Source organism: Drosophila ficusphila, unplaced genomic scaffold, assembly GCF_018152265.1.
Source record: "Drosophila ficusphila isolate 14025-0441.05 unplaced genomic scaffold, ASM1815226v1 contig_197, whole genome shotgun sequence".
Taxonomy (NCBI): domain Eukaryota; kingdom Metazoa; phylum Arthropoda; class Insecta; order Diptera; family Drosophilidae; genus Drosophila; species Drosophila ficusphila.
Genome location: NW_025064091.1, coordinates 4,486,042 through 4,504,349, shown reverse-complemented (window position 1 = coordinate 4,504,349; position 18,308 = coordinate 4,486,042). Strand labels below are relative to the sequence as shown.

The 18,308-nt window shown below is 41.1% G+C and overlaps 6 protein-coding genes across 10 annotated transcripts; 2 read left to right on the top strand and 4 right to left on the bottom strand.

Moving 5' to 3' along the window:
* Window positions 1–2,558: 2,558 nt before the first annotated feature.
* Window positions 2,559–3,144, top strand: LOC108097773 (mitochondrial import inner membrane translocase subunit Tim10B). The gene is made up of 3 exons (XM_017200300.2): window positions 2,559–2,694; window positions 2,753–2,848; window positions 2,914–3,144. The coding sequence occupies exons 1-3, from the start codon at window positions 2,674–2,676 to the stop codon at window positions 3,142–3,144; spliced, it is 348 nt and encodes a 115-aa protein (XP_017055789.1). The 5' UTR covers window positions 2,559–2,673.
* Window positions 3,145–3,270: 126 nt separating this feature from the next.
* On the top strand, window positions 3,271–4,181 carry LOC108097771 (L-seryl-tRNA(Sec) kinase). Its single transcript, XM_017200297.2, has one exon. The coding sequence runs from the start codon at window positions 3,279–3,281 to the stop codon at window positions 4,122–4,124; it is 846 nt and encodes a 281-aa protein (XP_017055786.1). The 5' UTR covers window positions 3,271–3,278; the 3' UTR covers window positions 4,125–4,181.
* LOC108097772 (coiled-coil domain-containing protein 86) lies at window positions 4,175–4,802 on the bottom strand. Its single transcript, XM_017200298.2, has 2 exons — window positions 4,598–4,802; window positions 4,175–4,533 (listed from the first exon to the last, which is right to left on the bottom strand). Exons 1-2 carry the CDS (start codon window positions 4,726–4,728, stop codon window positions 4,242–4,244), a joined length of 423 nt encoding a protein of 140 aa, XP_017055787.1. The 5' UTR covers window positions 4,729–4,802; the 3' UTR covers window positions 4,175–4,241.
* A 184-nt stretch (window positions 4,803–4,986) lies between these two features.
* LOC108097659 (solute carrier family 25 member 40) lies at window positions 4,987–7,036 on the bottom strand. Of its 2 annotated transcripts, XM_017200095.2 has the most exons (5): window positions 6,638–7,036; window positions 6,414–6,583; window positions 5,841–6,350; window positions 5,693–5,774; window positions 4,987–5,623 (listed from the first exon to the last, which is right to left on the bottom strand). In XM_017200095.2, exons 1-5 carry the CDS (start codon window positions 6,804–6,806, stop codon window positions 5,412–5,414), a joined length of 1,143 nt encoding a protein of 380 aa, XP_017055584.1. In that variant the 5' UTR covers window positions 6,807–7,036; the 3' UTR covers window positions 4,987–5,411. The 2 variants fall into 2 exon arrangements, with proteins under 2 accessions (XP_017055584.1, XP_017055583.1); XM_017200094.2 differs by having other exon boundaries at window positions 4,987–5,774.
* On the bottom strand, window positions 6,748–9,308 carry LOC108097658 (solute carrier family 25 member 40). 2 transcript variants are annotated; one of them, XM_017200092.2, is made up of 5 exons: window positions 8,580–9,308; window positions 8,335–8,522; window positions 7,685–8,272; window positions 7,255–7,591; window positions 6,748–6,852 (listed from the first exon to the last, which is right to left on the bottom strand). In XM_017200092.2, the coding sequence occupies exons 1-5, from the start codon at window positions 8,770–8,772 to the stop codon at window positions 6,833–6,835; spliced, it is 1,326 nt and encodes a 441-aa protein (XP_017055581.1). In that variant the 5' UTR covers window positions 8,773–9,308; the 3' UTR covers window positions 6,748–6,832. The 2 variants fall into 2 exon arrangements, with proteins under 2 accessions (XP_017055581.1, XP_017055582.1); XM_017200093.2 differs by lacking the exon at window positions 6,748–6,852 and having other exon boundaries at window positions 7,427–7,591; window positions 7,681–8,272.
* Window positions 9,309–9,553: 245 nt separating this feature from the next.
* On the bottom strand, window positions 9,554–15,359 carry LOC108097661 (heat shock protein beta-1). 3 transcript variants are annotated; one of them, XM_017200096.2, is made up of 5 exons: window positions 14,855–15,359; window positions 11,255–11,281; window positions 10,301–10,382; window positions 10,143–10,238; window positions 9,554–10,077 (listed from the first exon to the last, which is right to left on the bottom strand). In XM_017200096.2, the coding sequence occupies exons 1-5, from the start codon at window positions 15,031–15,033 to the stop codon at window positions 9,883–9,885; spliced, it is 579 nt and encodes a 192-aa protein (XP_017055585.1). In that variant the 5' UTR covers window positions 15,034–15,359; the 3' UTR covers window positions 9,554–9,882. The 3 variants fall into 3 exon arrangements, with proteins under 3 accessions (XP_017055585.1, XP_017055586.1, XP_017055587.1); XM_017200097.2 differs by lacking the exon at window positions 11,255–11,281 and having other exon boundaries at window positions 14,855–15,358; XM_017200098.1 differs by lacking the exons at window positions 11,255–11,281; window positions 14,855–15,359 and adding an exon at window positions 10,495–10,605.
* Window positions 15,360–18,308: the final 2,949 nt, after the last annotated feature.

Genomic DNA, 18,308 nt, shown 5'->3' with positions numbered 1-18,308 from the left:
TCATCCATAGGTTTTTTAATTCGTTGTATAAGTGGCATTTAGTAATTTTTATTTAAATCAGTACAGGTTATTTGAGATAAAATCCGACAGAGAAACAAAATTACCTTAAGAGGCATGCCATGACTTAGAGTTAGTAAATTTTGGTTAATTTTCAGCCAGCCCATTGTTTTGAAAATTTGGAAAATTACACACAAAAATAAAAAAAAATCCCCAAAAAAATATAAAATTTACTAATGATGTAGTTTGTTAAATAATTAAACCACAAACTCAAAGAGGTATTGAAACGTTTTATGTACAATAAATTCACTAGTTATATCATAAGTTATTTTTTATTGGGTTGTGTTTTAAAAAATCGCATTTGATTAAGCGCGACAACGAGGAGAGGACCTTCTACTCCACTGCCAGTAACTCTATACCTTCAAGCTTACTTGATGATAGTTCCCATCTGTGCAACCCAATTATACGCAGTCCACATTTGAAATGCTTATCGTTGTAATGATTTTTGGCAAAATTGAATTTTCCATTTTTTGGGCATTTTCTTTTTAGTAAAAACTGCATAAAATGGTCAAATGGTCGTCCTTTTAAATCAACGTATTGTATAAAAATAAAATGTCATTCTCAATAATATTTTGTTGCTACGTGTAAGGTCAAAATCAAATACTGAGCACTTAAAATGTAATGTTTGAAAACTTTTCCTTCTAGGCCTACTTAACATAAGTTTCCTGTCCGTTCCATAACCTAGCCATCTACCCAACGATCAAAGAGAGCAACTGAAACCACGTTCGAGGATTCATCGAGGAGCAGCCGACAATTATTCACCTTGGACGAGCAGAGTGATTTATAAATTATGTTATTATGCATTTTCTTTGAAATGTAGGTAGTTAATAATAGATTTTAACTTATTATTACATAAATATTGAGTTGATTTGGAATTATTTGCTATAATTAAAGTTATATTAAATAAAATATTTATTTTTGGTTTGGAGCTTTAATAAAAATATTAAAAATTTAAATGTCTCACTTATAATGACGTGGCATGTGGCATTCAAATTTGCAGTTTCTGAGAACGAAGTACCAGGCGTACAGAAATTTCTAGGCATTTCATATTTCATTCCATATGTGGATCGTGTGTGGATCGTGTGTGGATCGTGCGTGGATCATATGAGGATATGTGTCCCTTTGTGTGTTTATGTGTTCGTTTTTAAAAACTGCCACTTTGGATGCCAAGGCCACGTCATCATAAATGAGAAATTTAAATTTTTAACGCCCACCCGCAATTGCAATTCCCAACTTCTTCTGGCCGATTCCTCATGGGATTGTATAAATAGCCGTTGATTTTGGTCCATTAATTGCAATGCATCTCCGCCATGGACCAACTCCAGGATGCAGGACGCACTGCGTCAAGCATCCATGTGAGGAGGTTCCATTTTTTGGGGTTGAATAAATTTGGGTATGGGAACTCCACTTCGAGTGGACGCCGGGATGCAATGCATCCTGGCATGGACCAACTCCAGGATGCAGTGCATCCATGTGAGGCGGTGCCATTTTTTGATAATCAATAAATTTTGGATGCCTATGCTTCCACCTGGAGTGGAATTCCGGATGCAGGGCAACGGCAACCCAAAAAAGGTAAGTGATTACGTGGCCTTCTGTAAATACAATTTAATAATTAAATTGCTTTCATTTATTTATTCCAGGTTTCCGGATTTTTGCTGTGCGGTTGTGTGTGGAGTTCTCCTGGTATCCCCTAATTGGCGATACCACCTTTGGACCAACTCCAGAATGTAGGACGCACTGCATCAAGCATCCATGTTAGGAGGTACCATGTTTTGAGATTCAATAAATTTGGATAAGAATGCTTCACTGCAGAAACCTCCACCTGAAGTGGACTCTGGGATCCAGTGCATCGGAAACCCCAAAAAAGGTGGGTTATTACGTGGCATTATGTAAATGCAATTTAATAATTAATTATTATTTGTATTTATTTATTTCAGGTTTCCGGGCTAGTGTGTGTTTAAAAAGCAGCTGCAGCAGAAGAGTGGCCCACTTAAACTTGGACAACAAGATGCAGTGCACCGCGGATGAGTCGCAGTGAGTACCTTGATCTTAATTAATTAAGTTATGTATTCAAGATTAAGAAGACTGCGTATTTGTTGAGAGAAATTAAAACATTTCCAAGATCAGTACTATATATTTCATATATTATACCTAATAAAAAATACAAATTTGTGTGGACATTTTTAATTTAAAGTCGAAAAAGATCTTTTCTTCTTGCTTTCACTCCTTAAAACTGCAAAGGTTTACTGTTCCATGTTTGTATACAGCTAAATGGACACGATTACTCTTCGAACTTGTTGTTGTCCATCAAATGATTGGGTTTCAGACACCACACACATTTAAACAATGAATAATTTAATTTTTACTATAATTGTTTATATTTTATTATCTTCAATAATTCGATTTCTAAAGAAATAATAAGTTAGTGTCTTATGTAAATAAATTTAAATTCGATAGCAGGTAGTGCATCTCCAATATCGAAACACATTGCTATCGATAGCTCAAAATAAAAGCAAAACAGCTGTTCTTCTTGTCACCGAACGTGACGGTTTTGTAAAATTAAATTGTGCAATTGCTGTATTAAAACACAACCAAGACGGAAGTTCTAGTAGACCGATGGATTCCAATTTGCGCAATGTAAGCCCAATCTTCGAAATTCCCCACCAGAGGATAATCTATTCTTCTTGCGTATCAGCTCAAGGATTTTCTCACATTATACAACAAAGTGACGGAGTTGTGCTTCAACCGATGTGTGGATAATCTCAGCCAACGAGATCTGGGTGGCCAGGAGGTGAGTAGCTGTGGCAGATAGGAAATCCAACAAATCATGCACTAAGTAAGCCCAAAAACCCTCAGGAAATCTGCGTAGACCGGTGTGTCACCAAGTTCGCGCGCTTCAATCAGAATATGATGAAGGTTTATGTAGATGTGCAGACCACGATTAACGCCAAGCGCATGGAGGAGCTTGAGGAGAACGCCCGCAAGGCCGAACAGCAACAGAAGGAGCAGGAGCGGCTAAAGGAAGTGTCCACCACGACGGTACTTACTCCCGTCCAGCCAGGCGTCACTGGCAACCTGTCCATGTAGCAGGAGAATCCGGAGTGGTACACCACGCCGCAGCTGCTGTTCTCGATCCTAGATAGCTAATCGCGGAATCCACCCAATCATCTACTCGCCACAAGAAACACCAAAACCCTATTTCACTCAACCAACCCCACAGAATGCCCTGCATTTGCCTTGTTGCACTGATCGGCCTGCCAGGAGCGGGCAAAACTTCGCTGTGTTCTTGGCTGCTGGATCAGCTATCTGTCCTCCACGTTGGCCATGTTATACACCTTTGCTACGACGACTTTTTCGATGTTAAATTCTCGGCAGAGCCTACCTACAAGGAGCAGCGTGAAAACATACTTAATTTAATTGAAGAGCTAATTTCCGTCATTCAAGCAAAAACGAACTGGCCTCCGCAAGTTAAACGCATTGCCTCCAGCAACGATTGCAGCAGCAACAGTGAAAACTACCTCATCATGTGCGACGACAACTTTTACTACCGCAGCATGCGCCACAAAGTGTATCAGCTTTGTCGTAAATATAGCTGTACCTTTGGCCAAATACACCTGACTACACCACTGAACATCTGCCTGCAGGCAAACGAAACAAGAAGCGATTTAAGTCAAGTGCCAGCAAACATAATAAGGCAGATGAAGGTAAAGATGGAGGTACCGGGGTCGGAATACTGGGAGCGCAATAGCTTCACAATCCATAATTTAGATGCCTCAAGACCTGAACTCCTTGCTTTCCTTAATTCCCTGCTTTTGAAACCCGCGGAGGAGGCTTTATTACTAGAATCAGCGAACAAAAAACCACATGATCAGTCCCTGACCCACAAATTGGATTTGTTGTTGCGGTTGCGCATCAAAAAACAGCTTGAAGCATTGCCGCAGGAGCAAAACAAACAATCGGCGGGGAGGACACTTAACAACAAGAGAAAGGATATTTTGACACTGTACCGGGAAAAGAGAGATGACGAGGGCGCGAACTTGAATTACTATGTAAATTTGTTAAACTAGGCTAAGATAAACTAAATTTGTTTTGCATTGCGACGTAAATACATGTAAAGTTAATAATTGTTAAAACTAGATTTATTTAGCACAAAAAATACAAGTTAACTCTAGAAAACCGATAGCTTAGACCACCTTCACCTGGCTGGTGTCTCGCTTCTCGATCATGCGCATTTGTTTCTTCTTCATGCGCTTCAGCTTGGCGGGATTCTTAATGACCTGGACGACCTCGGAGCGCCGTTCGTTGGCTAGTCGACGTTCTGCGTTCTCTACGCGGCGCTGATGCTTCTGTACGGCGTCCTCCTTACGCTTGTCTTTGATCTCCTTGGATCGCTCCTTAATGTAACGAAGTTCGTCGCGCAGAGCTGTCTTCTTCTCGAAGGAAAGCCTGTTTACTGTCTTCTTGATCTTGCTGAATCTTAAGAAGAAAATACGAGTGTTATTTGTGTGCAAGATATAAAATACTTGAGCAACAGACTCACTTTTGTTTAGGCGTCTTCCATGGACGATTGGACTTCGGTTGACCACGTGGAATGCTATTCTCCGGTTTTACGGGCTTCTTGACCTTTGTTGGTTTTTGCGAAGGAACGTTTTCGGGAGCAGATTCACTCATTTTGTCAATTAAATCTGGTCAAAATAAAATCCAAACACAAATACAAAACAGCGAATGCACGTGTTGCCTGACAGTCTATCGATAACAAGCAACATATGTTTGCCATCATAAATTGAGGGTTGCTTTCGATTATAAAACTTAGAGGCGCTAATTCCCAATAATTTGAAACGGAAATGTAATGTTTTGTGGTTTTGACAAAATAAAGGAAAAATAATTTTTTTTTACTTAATCCTACTGCGAGAAACAAAACAAACGGCGTATAAGTATTATGTATTTTATTCAACAAGGTCAACAGAAAATTCATATGTTAATGTGCGCTGTAATGTCCGTATAAATACATAGTTGTTGGGGCACAAATACACCCTTTTTTTTTTTTTTAATAAAAAACAATAGTTTTTGCTAGCCCCCATTTGTTTAGCTTCTTAGCTCAAACATAAGACTAGCTCAAGTGGTGGGAATGACCAGCTGCCAGTTTTTTGTTGTTGTTTTCATAACCAGGAAATACAAGAATTTTATTTCACTACAATTTAAACAAGTTCGACGGGGCTCGCCAAACCCAGCAGACGACGACGATGCCTGCTTGCCAATTTCCTGGCACCGTTGGGCATTAATTTACAATATTTACATGGATATTCAAGGTCGACATTAGAATCAAGTGAAAACGATTCGGACGCCTATGTCGTCTATGAATTGCTGCGTTTGTGCTGGTCGATGTTGTAGTGGTAAAAGAAAGACTTGCCGTACTCAAAGGACGAAATCATAATAGCACACGCTGGCGCCACCTTAAAGAGCCTCGGTCCCAGTCCAGAAAAGATGGCAGGCAGTCCGCCCAAACGATAAATGCTGGTCAGACGGTGAGCCACCGACTTGGTGGGCACTTGCTTTGGAGGATTATCTGCCGTAATGCAAACCGAACCATTGTCAATGCCGTTGGCTCGGGTAAGCTGAACCACATTCTGCCTACCTGAGAATATAAACTTCTCGCCGAACTCGATCTGCTCGTGGGTTTTTATCACATCGAATGGCGTGGTGATCGTGGCAGCCACCTGACAACAAGAAAATCAAACGATTACCTTTAAATCAAAAGCTTTATCGAATGCATTTCTTTATACCGATCCTGAAATCGCTCCAGCCGCAAAACTAAAGCTGAATGTGGGCTCCACCACGCCGAAGGAGCTCTTGAGGTACTCGTAGCAGGTCCAATAGATGCCCGAAAAGGGCACATCGCGTAGTATGGTTGGCGGCAGGCCGCGCCACAAGCCCAAAACGCCCTGCGTCTGGACCACCTGGCGAATGGTGCCGAACATCTCGGCGTGCGTCATGCGCTGCGATTGCATTTTGGTGCGGATTAGCTCCACGGGACTGACACAGGTGACGGCCAGGATCCGGGCCGAAATGCCAGCCAGGAGGGGCACCAAAATTGGAATCGATTGTGGAATGTCGCGACCGCTGGCGTCAAAGTTTTGCATGTATTTGTAATGGACGTCAGTGAAACGGGCCTTGAACTGCTCGTATGCAACGAAATAAATGATGGTCGAGGGCAGGGCAGAAATAAGCGTTGGACTGAGGCCCGACCACAGAGAGCCAATGCCCTCGGTGCGGCTGATCTTGATGAATGCGTCCTGAAAACAGAAAAAACCCAATTAGGCCGATTAATTATACTTTAACCAGTTAATTCAACCCACAATGGTGCCAGAAAAGCGGGGAGCGGGCTTGGCGGTTGCTGGATTTGGCGTGTCCGGTCCGCAAGGGCAAATGTGATCCATTAATCCGTTGCAGTAGAGGAAGCACTTATTCGAGAGCAGCGCCTGCTGTTGCGCCTGCAGCCGGGTCTTGATCACATCCAGAGGGGTCACTTTAAAATAATAAAAATCAATACCATTTGTAACATAATTTAAAGTAAACATACTGAAGCAGGCGGTCACCATGGCGCCGGTGCAGGCAGATGCCACTTGCTGCAGCGGCCGAATCCGGAATCGCGGGTCCGTCATCGTGGCCTTTGACTGACTCTGGCTGGGAGTGGCTGCTATTGCCGCCGCGGCAGCCGCAAAGTGGGCGCAGGCCTCCTTTTTGGCCATTTCGCGGATGCACTGGCTCTGCTTTTTCACTGGGAGCCCCGGTAAGCTGGCGGGAAAATGTAGCAAATGTGGCGAAAGGATGGTAAGGTGAATCGCGTGTAGTGTTTTATAGTTTTAGTAGCCGCAAGCCCGACAATTAGGCCAGCACTACGATCATTGTGAAATAGTCTCCAGGTCCAAAATAGTACACCGTGCTCCTCGTTCGTTTTGTACCATTACCATTCCGTTCCGCTACCGCTGGCTAGCCGATCAGCTGTTGACGCATGGTGCTATCGATAAGTGGCATCGGAACGGAACTACCATCGCATACTAATCGAAAGCGAATTTAAAAGGAGAATTTCCAGAGGTTTTCTATTCTAATATCTTTCGTTGAATTTGTTTGAAATAAGTCTATTTGATCCTGAAGACTGGGAAATACCTAAACATCCTTTGTTCACGTATTACTTACCTGCTTCCTTGAGATCCATATTGTAGTGGAAGAAAAACGCCTTGCTGTACTCAAAGGTGGAGATCATGATGGCGCAGGCGGGGACCACACGAAGCATGCGCGGCACAACGCCCACGTAGAGTCCTCTAAGACCTTGCTGCCGATAAATGTTTTTCAGCCGGGTGACCATGGAGGGCTTCGTCATGGTGCCAGTGCTTGATCCAGATCGTGTTCCAGCCCCAGCTGCCGCTCCCGTTCCCGCTCCCGCTCCTACCTCCTCGTAGAGCACATCCTGACCCAACTCAATTTGTGTGTGGGTGGTGATCAGGTCGAAGGGCATGGTCACCAAGGTAGCCACCTGCAAAAGAAGGTTAACGATACAATAATCGGTAACTTCCCCCAAAGTAGCTTTTGTGATCTGTGCGCCGCACAGCGTGCACTGCTCACCCACCGCTCCGGAAACGGCGCCTGCGAGGAAGCTGAAGAGGAAGGTGGGCTCCATGACGCCGAAAGCCCGCTTCATCGCCTCGTATGCCGCCCAGTAGGTGCCGGAAAAGGGGGCGTCCCGCATCACGGTGGGCGGCCATCCTCGCCAGAGGCCCAGGACTCCATGTTGGCGAATCAGCGAGCGCAAGACGCGCCACAGCTCCGAGTAGGTCATGTACTCTGACTGCATCTTTATGCGAACCATCTCAATGGGCGTGATGGCTGTAACCACGATGGTGCGCGAACAGATTCCCGATGCCATTGGCACATAATACGGCACCGGTACCGAGGACACTGGCGTACTGACGCTCATATTGTGACTCTGGGTGGCCAAGTCCAGGGGATCCCCGCCCTCCGCTCCGGGCACTTGGTCCTCAGAGCCAAATTCCTCGAATTTTCGCGATACCAGATATATATGCGTCAGGGAGTTTTTAAGGTAGTCGTATGTGAGAAAGTAAATAATCGTGGAGGGCAGTGCCGAAACTAAAGTGGGACTAAGGCCCGCCCACAGACCGCTAAGGCCGCTGCTGCAGAAAATCTTTACAAAAGCGTCCTGTATTCGAAATGGAGATAGCACTACAGTGAAACACCTGGCAGTTGCACCCCTCTACTCACCATGGAGCCACGGAGGGGCCGAAAGGTTGAGGGATCCCGACCCGGCTTAGGAATGCAAACATCACTAGAGCGACACACATGGGTCATTAAACCATTGTGAAAGACATAGCACAGCTTGGAGACAGTGGTTTGCTGACGGACCGCATGTTGCGTTTGCACCCGCGTTTTCACCACCTCCAAGGGTGTTACTTAGGGGTTATAGGTTTAAAACCTCAAACTGCTTCCATCATCCGATCCCTACTCACCCACAAAGGTCGTTATAAGGCCGCCAATAAGTGCTGACACCACCTGCTGCATCGGCCTAATCCGATATCGAGGATCTGCGTTGAGGATTAATGTCGACAGTCGAAACGGATCCACCTCCTTCAACTCCAATTGATGCTTATCCTCTTCACTTTCTTTTTCCTTCTCGGCCACCGACTGCGTCGGCATTTTCATTAGTTTCCTTTACTTTCTTAATTCTTTAATTGATTTGCGTGGGTTTTTTTGTTTTTTGTTGCCAATTACTGGCGAAATGTCGGCCACTTATTTGTGTTTCCTCACAAGTGGATGGATTGCAAAACGACAGGACCTCCGGACTTTGGGGAAGACATCCCTGGGCAGCCGCCAATAATTTGGTAAGTGTGTGTTGCACACAATATCTCTGAGCCGAAGTTTTTTATCGGAACGAACACTAAGCTGAGTAAAATTTCTAAATTGAAAAGACAAACAAAGTTAACATGTTCATAAGGACAGATGAACCAAAAAAAAGGTGGTTTTTATTTCTGATTCGATTTGTATTTTTATTATTATTGTTTTCATACTTAACTTGAATTAGTTTATTACCAGGACACAAAATGTACTAACATCAAAATGTTTATGATTGACTGCCATTCGTTTCGGAATTGGATTACGAGTTTTATGAAGTTGCGTATTTCAAACATTGTTTCTTTCACGTCCTACAATTTTTTTTTCTTTGAATGGGAAATTTAGAAACCTTATTTTTTGGCCGAAACTTCTATCAAATTGATATCCATTTGACTTGGCCAAAACTATACCTACAGTCGAAAGGTACATTGTTATGGAACTGGAAACCAAAACAAACAAACCTTGCTGCCACTTTCGAATATTTATTTTTTGCACTTTTTTTTTTTATTATTCGCATTATAGGCGAACAAAACCAAGGTCTTTAAATGATTGTTGTGTTATGCAATAGCCCACTTAACTGATCACAATCCACTCAGTTGGATAAATCTTGATTTATTTTTTGATGACGGGAGGAGAGGAAAACTAATGCGGGGGCAACTACGACAAAATTGATTACGTTTAATGCAAAAATTATAAATATGAATTAAATTAATCAAATTTAATAATAATTTGAATTATATTTAAGTTAATGAGTAGTAAGTCAGTAACATAGTTTAGCTTTAAGTCAGAACCAAAAAAAATTAATCATTTAGATAGGATTGGATTAAAGTCAATGTGTGGTATGATTTAATCTGATTTGCGGTAGCCTCCTCCTTCCTTCCTCTTCAATGGTGATCGGTTGATGGATGATGACGGAGGACTTCACTTATGCGCAATGGGAATCAGTGTTTCGCCGGCGGTGAGTGCTGGCAGGGGGGCGTCCACGGTCAGGACTCCATCCTTGCTGAGGGACGAGCGGATCGACTCAGGGTTGACGCCCTTGGGCAGCAGGAACTCCCGGTTGTACTCCCTGTAGACGCTCTTTGTGTCCGATTTCTCCTCGTGCTTGGCGTGCACCTAAAACGGGCAAAAGCAAATCTGTTAGTTTTTTACTTTTTTATTGTTTGGTTTTTGGGTCTCACCAAAAGCTTCTGGTCCACAGTTTTCACCACAATTTCCTCGGGAGCATACTGGCTGACATCGAAACGCAGCTTCAGCACTTTGTTGTCGCCCTCATCCTGCAAAAAATGCAAGACATTGTAAGTTTTCAATGGGTTCATTTGCAAAGATTAATGCATACCTGAATCAGAGGTGAGCTGATATCGGAAACGTAGTTCTGTTGCTTTGGGATTCGGGATGGCAGAGCCGAGTTTGTCGTTGAGCTGCAATAAAGATGTTAAGAAAGTGTTAAAACCGAAAAAAAAAACTAAAACCGTATTAATACATAAAAATTAGAGTTTAAATTAAAAGTGTTAGGAATCAGTGTAGAGGAACCTGGTGGAGGATTTTGTGGTGGTAGTTGTAGTCGTGGTTCTTGTGCTGCGAAAGGTATTTTGCAGTGTGCGCGTGAAAGCCTCCATTCTGTTGAATTTCTTGGATCTAACTGATCTTGTTGGCGAGCCCAACTCAAAATGAAGCCTACTTGCTTGAGGAACAACTAATTATAGATCTGGCTTCCGTTTTGGAGCCCTATGTACGGATCTTAAGAGAGCAGCTGGCACTTTGAAAGTACATAGGCATACGTAGACATGTGTCTGCATTGTGTTGTTATATTTTCTGCATCTGCTAAGAATAGATTTCTATGGGGATCTTCAAGTCATCTCTTTTGTGTATTAAGTTAAATTACGTGGTTCAAGACACGGTCTGCTTGGACACACTAAAAATATACATAAAACCTCCTGTTTGCACATGTCTCTCGTTATACCTTAAATTACATCCCCTCTATTTTGATCAGCTATGACTCATATGGTAAAATATATCGAATAAAGTTGTTATTATAAGCCCAGAATATTCGATTATAAAACTTAAACCTTTTACTCCATATATTCAAAAAAGAAAAATATTAAATAATACGCTAAACATGCATAAGGCTGGTGAATTGTGTAAGGAGTAGTGTTCATTTCTGTTTAAGTAGTGAATATGTGCAAAGGTTGCAATTACATTAATCAAATTAAAGACATAATAAAGTTGGTTACCAAAAATTATTAACAGAAACAAACATTTTAGTTGGTATACTTTCTACTTTTTTTTGTACCTGGTAGTTGTTGTTTTTTTAGTAGAGCTTTTGTTTAAAGATAGGAGAGGACATTATTATAATATGGAAATTATTGCGGTTGTTTAAGGTTTTCCAAGCGGCAAGAAAGAGAAAAGAGAAAAATAGAGGAAAAGATTTATATTTAGTTAGGTAAGTGATAAAAATACATTATTATTTAAGGGTCTACGATTTGGAACCGGTTTTTATTACTGACTTCAATATTGTCAAAGTAGTTAATCGTAAAACAAATTGCAATTAATTTACAAATAATTTACACTTTCATGAACATTTATGTATATAGAAATGCCATTACATATCTTTCGATTGTAAATCTTGTTTGCACTTCACTGTTACTTTTATAACAGGCAAATATGGTTTATGCCAGCTTGAGCTATGGCTTAAATGTGCTATTAAGTAAATTAATTTCCCACAAAAAGGGAAGGTCATCTCACTTTACCTCGTAAAAGGTTCACCTTATGCCATTCGTATGCAGAGGGAGAGTTTTGAAAGTAAGTGGATTTGATTGACCGTTAAACCTGTTAACGTAGCTTGTATGTGTGCGTGCGAGTGTTTTTGATAAGCGGCCATCAACTGGCACTCCGTGAAAGTAGTGGGAGCTTATCACTCGTAGGCGAAACGTGAGCATGCGTGTTTTTCTGGCGACCTTGGAGAGGGCAGTTGGGGAGCGGGAACGTTGATCGCCCGCTGAAGAGAAATCAATAGCACGCTAATGATAAATACCAATAACCGTTAGCCGGGGCAAAGTTTCTTTTTGAGAAGGCAAGAAGAAGATATGTGGGTCCCGGTACCTCTCCCACACCCCCACTCACGGTAAATTAGCCGCTCTCCCTCCCTCTTTCTGCCTCTCTTTTTTTCACTTGCACACGTACGTTTATGTGTGTGCGACTATATCTCTCTGGCATCTGATGACAATGATGTCATGCATATTTTTTCGTTATTGAAAAGCCGAACGAAAGGAAACCAAAGAAGAAACAAAAATAAACACAGACACAAGGAACTGTGAAAGAAACGAGAACGAGCGCAAACAATGTTGTTCTCTTTTGTTGTTTGCCAGCGAACATGTATGTACATATACATATATGTGTGTCTAAACAAATGTCGAATTAAAATATCGATTACCGGCTGCGATCGCAGCTTTGTCATCGAGTCGAGATCCGATTGTGCCGGTAAATCGAGTCGAAGCGCAATAGCTAAAAATTGACATGATATCATCGTCCGTTGCTCATTTAAATTATCAGCATCCAGCAACCAATATTGGCAACTAAACGTATTCATCCCATCTGTTCGTGTGTGAAAGCTTTTCGCACAGCACTGTTTGCACGTTAAATATACAATATTTTATGTATGTATGATCCTAGCGCACTTATTTGTTTAAACTACACACACATTCAAAACGCAAGGCCGATTAATGAGTCTATAAATTCACCAGATCGATGGTATTTGCCTACGTTTGGCCATTACCAGAAGCGTATATTGTGTTCTCACATCGAATCAGGCCAATAGATTTTGCACATTTGTATGTTTGTATGTATATCTGGCGATCAACCAGATAATCGTATCATTTGAATTTCAATTGGAACCGATTCGCCAGCAACGCCGCCGGAAATTCAATGAGGAGGCGCCACCACTAAAGTGCGGTTTATGGGTTCAGAAAAGCGCAGTTGGCCAAGTCTCAATGAAAGCCCTTTCCCCGAAACCACATCAGTCCTCAATTTATTTTAAGTCAGCAAATTGCCCGAACAACTTTTGGCGGCAATATAGCATGTTTGTAACCTTATTGTTGTTATGCCATTATTACCTACAATTAAAACTGGGCATTCATAACATTAATTAAAATTACAATATTATTGTCTTAATTCATCCATAAAATACCACTATTGAGTTTTTCCAATATCTTAAATATCATCTTTGCCTAATTGGTTCTGTATACACGCTAAACCTGTATGGATGACCCTATGGGTGTGCTTTTACTATAGGCTGAGTCATTCAGATATCACGCAGCGCATTAATCAGCGACACGCTATAGCCCCAGATGTCAAAGGTTGCGACTGTGGGTGGTGGGTTATAGAGTTTAATCTGGAGCCACTGCTAAACCTAAGTCTTGCAGTATTATCTTAGGTACCATTCACTTGTATTTAACTGATCTTTAGTGTTTTATTGATTAAATCAGTTTTTCAGCTTTTCAATTTTCATTAAATGTTTCCTAAAGACAGTTCATCAAAACACCAAATAGTCAATAAAGCACCTGCAGCTAACATACAGGTGTGTCTATGCGAACCAATTTAGGTTAATTTCCTTCTATTGCTAATGGCCAAAGTTAAAATGTGGGTGGGAGTGCAAGGTGGTATCCCAACTTTAATTGAGCCTTCGCCTGAAGTTCCGATGAGTTGGCGGTTTTCCCCCATGAAAGGAGCGAAATGTTCTGTTGTGGCCATGCAAATGCATTGGCGACCATGGCGAAGGCAAAAACAAAACCATTAGTTCGATTACGTCATAGGCCGGGAAGGTCGTTACAAAAGCAACCAAAAAAAAAAACAAAAACTGGAGCCCACGCAATATTTGTTCAACTTGATTGAGAGGCCAAACGAGGCGCGCAACCGCGACGGCGTCAAAAGCGACGAAATATTCGCATCAAGCTTTGTTTGTTTATTAATCACTAATTCGGATCCCACATATGTACGTATGTATATAAGGGAAAAGCGACAAGCAGTATTGTTTAGTAGAACCTTCTAGTCTTTCACAAAATTCTTTGAATATAAATAAGGCTTTCTGCTTTCCATATGCAAATAATTTTTGTAACAACAATCAATAAGTTATTCATTTTGTAAAAAGGTGCTCATTGCGGTGCTTCACCGTTTACGTTAAAAAATATGTACATAGTTTGGAATTTCTAAAAAAAAAACATATACATATGTACATAGTATAACTAAAACATGGTCCATATGCTAAAGATCGATTTCATACTCTAGGTAAGGTAAGTATTCGAAAAAATACTTGCTATTAAATATCTCCAAGAAAAGCCAGATTCGAATATCTTATCTTAACATCAACAATATAATGTTTTTATCTGCTGTTGTAGGCAGGTAGGTACACACACACATATTCAACGAAATGTCTTGGCACAGGTGATTCTGAAAATTGAAAAATTCCGTTATGCCCCACATATCGGTTGCATAAACGAATGGCACTCGAGATCGGAAACAAAAATGTTGGGGGAGATTACTTGCGGGTGTTGGGCGGGGATACACATGTGTTTTTTTCTTTGGCCGGAGACAGCGGCGGAGAATTTAGAACTTGTGACTCATCCTCCCCCAGAGCGACGAAAAAAAGAAAGAAATATATTGTATCTGGGGCGCAAATCGGAACGCTTTCTTATGGCCCACTGTTTTTTGTGTGTATGTGTATTGTATATGTGAGCAAGTGCTCCAGACCCACAGGCGATGTGGAAAGAAGTGCTCGTCTATATTTAGAGCCAAGAATTATGAGAATCAACTGCGACCGAACGAGAGTTATAACTTAGCATAAATACCTAATTCCTTGCCTGAACACTAATCTTTGGTAATCTGTTCTAATCCTCACCTGGTGGACTCGAAGAAGTTGGCCTCACGGTTCATCAGCTCGTGTCGGAACTTGGCCATCTCCTCCTCCATTTTACGCATCTCGGAATCGAAACGCTCGCGAATGTTGCTGAACTCCGTGTCGATGACGCTGAAGTCGCCCAGTTTGATGGGGATATTCCTCTTGTTAGCCTCGGCCATTTTTGTGCGGTTGGTTGGTGGTTATTTGGTGGTTGCTTCGCTAGATGGAGTCTTGAATCTTTTAGCTGTCTTAAATACAGCCGTTGACGTATACCGTTCTGTTCTTTTTTCTGTTCTGCTCAACGCGCTTTAGAGCTTGTTCACTTGCTAATCGACGACGGAGCAACCAAAAAAAAAGGGGGGAATACGATGTGTTTTCTATATGTATTTAGACCTCGAGACGTTTTGGGTTTCGGTGTGTGTTTGTGTTGGGAATTTGTTGATTGGACGTATCGCACAGATAGCCGCGTTTCAATTTCTCGACTGTTTTGCATTCTCCGGGAGTCTTTGCTTTTATAGCGCCGCTCGTGGTAGCATAAGTATAAGGCAGTCTCATCGGGTCCGACAGACCCTTACCAGTCACTACAGTGAGTGCGAATGAAATAGTGTTTTCCAATAAGTGCGAAAAAACAGCAATAGAGCAACCCTCATGAGGTGCATGGGGCTCATAACAACCATATGATACAAAATGAAAATTGTTGAATAATTTTTTTAAATATCGGCAAGGTTGCAGAGCAGAACTAGCTCCCATATTGATTGTCTTGCTAAACATTTTAGTGCATTAATAGGATTTATGCCTTGCTCAGGCTTGAAGCAATAATTGCAAGAAGTCATTTTTACCTTTGTACATAAAGGTTAATGTAAGCGGACTGGACCCGAACGACTTTGCGCACGACGAGACTACCTTGTACTTATACCATGGCGCCGCCACACCGCAACCACAGGCAAAGAGCGTAAAATAGTGGGGATGAGCGCCACAGAGAGCAGTTGGCCACGAAACGCACTCTCGGCGCAACAACAATGACAATGGCCCAAAGGTCTGAATGGCCAATGTGGTTCTGAGTGGGAGAAGAGATGGAGGGAAGGTGAGAGGAAAAGGAGAGGAGAGAAGAACAGGAGTTGCAGATACCCTACCTATCGATAACGAACACCCTTTCCTCATGAATCGAAAGGACATTAGCTTTGGCAGTGTCATGGAATTAAACAAATTTGGCAAAACATTTAGAGCTAAGGAAAGGCACCATAAAAATCAGAAATAATTGTAGTCACCATTAGCCGTGGCTTTTAACCTTTTTTACTTTAAATATGTCAAAATATTTAAATGTGACTAATCCCAGTAGAACAAAATATTGACAACCTTGCAAAGTAGTTTATTGATGATAAATCTCTCCTGTTTTAAGGCAATTAATGCTTGGCATATACATATGAACGTTTTGCGTGGGAGACGTTTAGTAATGACTTGAAAGTAAGTTCCTCGAACTGCGGCTTGCATCGCAGAACCAAGTGCAAACTATTCCCAGCTTATTTGGCCAACTGGGAGCAAAAACAGTTATCTGACGTGTACACTGAACGAGTGGTGTGAATGTGAGTGTGAGTGGTGGGTGGCAGCCGAAGTGGCAGTGGAAGTAGGTGTTCAAACGGCCCTCTAAGCGGTCGTGTTAACCGGTTCGAGATCAACGCTTCCTACCGTTTTAGGAAACGAACCGAGAGAAAGAGAGAGCTGCACACTGGACCTAATTGTTACTTTTCTGACTTTTTGATGGTAGTTTCGTACATTTTACATCGTTGTTTATACCCAAAAATATATAGTGTTTAGTGAGGGTTGTCTTTCTTTATAAATCAAAAAACTATTGCATTTTAGGCACATTAATGGAAAGACTTTTGTTAAAACGGCCGGAAAGTATTTTCTTGCCAAAAATTCAGATTGTATAAGCCGTGGATCATGATTTTAAGACTTTATGCCAAAACGAACACAATTACTACCAATGTGCAGAGTTGATAAATCCAAATATTTGCTAGAGTGGGCGGCAACGTTGGCGTCGTAGATACAAACACAGAAAAAAACTAATATCTTTTGCATATGTGAAAACCCATAGTCATTAAACAGTAATAATATGTATTTTAATAAACAAATTGAGTTTAGCTAATAGTTGTAAGCTATTTTAGCCATTATTTAACATTACGGTCTCTTATTTTTTATTTATTTTCTACTTTTATCTTAAAACCATGCGCTTAACATTTTTGTACATGTTTTTTTAACCTCATTATACGTTCTATATCGAGATGTAAATGAATCTATTTTAGTTTGCCTTTTTTCTTGGGGTGTGGACATCAACTGCCCACTCCGTATCGAATCGGTTTGTTTGTAAACAAATGCAAAACCAAATGACTCAGGCGCGTGACATTGGCAGTCGGATTTGAGATTCGGAACCGGAATCGGAATTCAGAGTTGAGCCGAGTGTAAAGATGTCCTTTTACGGAGCGTCTGCCACGGGAATGCAAATTTAATAAATGGGACCTGGTTACAATGACATTTGTGGCACTAATTCGAGCGGTATAGTGGAGGTACAGAGAAACCTGCGAAATATGGAAATATATTCAAATTAAAATCACAAAAATTTATTTTGAATTTCACGAGAAAATTTTTAGTGTATGCAGTATTTGCAAGCTTAAAAGCAACACAATATTTGTAGGCTTTTATCTGCAAGCAAAATAACAAATTGTTTATAAATATGTGGTTCGGGTTAGCAAAAATTAAAACATTTTCCGACATATGTATGTAGGTTTATAGTACATTATACTATTGAGGTTTCCTCTCGAGAGAGCTTGAATTGTATTTTAAATTTGTGCCCGCTATTATCCCAAATTCCATTGGGGGCATCGGCAGGAAAGCCATTCACATAATTATAGATTTAATCATGAATTACAAAAATAAAATGACAATCATCGGTGATCAACGCTGCGGCTGAGGTGTTTTCGTTTTTATTTTTCACAGCGCCCACATTGGACGCATTGCGATGGCTGCTAATGCCCCCTGTCCAAACAATAAACTCATTTTCATCAAAAACATCGACCTTGAAGCCCCCAGAATCCCACCTAAGCCGCAAGTCCACGAAAATAATGAGGGGACAACGCATATCATCTCATCTCGCGGTGCAATTTTAATTTTACATACATAGTTGCAACCAAACTTCTGAATATAATGGGTAAATGAATCTAGCTGTCATAGAAATTGTGTTAAAATCTACAAATCAAAATTGAAAACTAAACAACATTTAAAGACTATCAAATAAGAAGTATTAGTAATAATTAAATATACATTTTAACAGAAAGTAAATACGTTTGGTTTGGTGGCAACATGTAAACTGCAAGCGCTATTAAATAGAATAAATATAAAAATAACAGATTTACCAAAAACCATAAATAAATACATTATTTTCTTTACCCCCCAGCCG

Excerpts from the sequence above, each read along its gene's own strand:
- LOC108097659 (XM_017200094.2), bottom strand. The coding sequence starts at position 6,806 with ATGGCCAAAAAGGAGGCCTGCGCCCACTTTGCGGCTGCCGCGGCGGCA. Across the intron at positions 6,584-6,637 it reads CATGGTGACCGCCTGCTTCA|TGACCCCTCTGGATGTGATC; the intron begins GTATGTTTACTT and ends ATTATTTTAAAG. Across the intron at positions 6,351-6,413 it reads CCCGCTTTTCTGGCACCATT|GACGCATTCATCAAGATCAG; the intron begins GTGGGTTGAATT and ends TTCTGTTTTCAG.
- LOC108097661 (XM_017200096.2), bottom strand. The coding sequence starts at position 15,033 with ATGGCCGAGGCTAACAAGAGGAATATCCCCATCAAACTGGGCGACTTC. Across the intron at positions 11,282-14,854 it reads AACTTCTTCGAGTCCACCAG|CTCTACTAAAAAAACAACAA; the intron begins GTGAGGATTAGA and ends TTTAAACAAAAG. Across the intron at positions 10,239-10,300 it reads TCAGCTCACCTCTGATTCAG|GATGAGGGCGACAACAAAGT; the intron begins GTATGCATTAAT and ends CATTTTTTGCAG.
- LOC108097771 (XM_017200297.2), top strand. The coding sequence starts at position 3,279 with ATGCCCTGCATTTGCCTTGTTGCACTGATCGGCCTGCCAGGAGCGGGC.
- LOC108097658 (XM_017200092.2), bottom strand. The coding sequence starts at position 8,772 with ATGAAAATGCCGACGCAGTCGGTGGCCGAGAAGGAAAAAGAAAGTGAA. Across the intron at positions 8,523-8,579 it reads CCTTATAACGACCTTTGTGG|TAACACCCTTGGAGGTGGTG; the intron begins GTGAGTAGGGAT and ends ATAACCCCTAAG. Across the intron at positions 6,853-7,254 it reads TATGGATCTCAAGGAAGCAG|CTTACCGGGGCTCCCAGTGA; the intron begins GTAAGTAATACG and ends TTTTCCCGCCAG.
- LOC108097772 (XM_017200298.2), bottom strand. The coding sequence starts at position 4,728 with ATGAGTGAATCTGCTCCCGAAAACGTTCCTTCGCAAAAACCAACAAAG. Across the intron at positions 4,534-4,597 it reads TGGAAGACGCCTAAACAAAA|ATTCAGCAAGATCAAGAAGA; the intron begins GTGAGTCTGTTG and ends TTTCTTCTTAAG.
- LOC108097773 (XM_017200300.2), top strand. The coding sequence starts at position 2,674 with ATGGATTCCAATTTGCGCAAT. Across the intron at positions 2,695-2,752 it reads TGGATTCCAATTTGCGCAAT|CTCAAGGATTTTCTCACATT; the intron begins GTAAGCCCAATC and ends CTTGCGTATCAG. Across the intron at positions 2,849-2,913 it reads GAGATCTGGGTGGCCAGGAG|GAAATCTGCGTAGACCGGTG; the intron begins GTGAGTAGCTGT and ends AAAAACCCTCAG.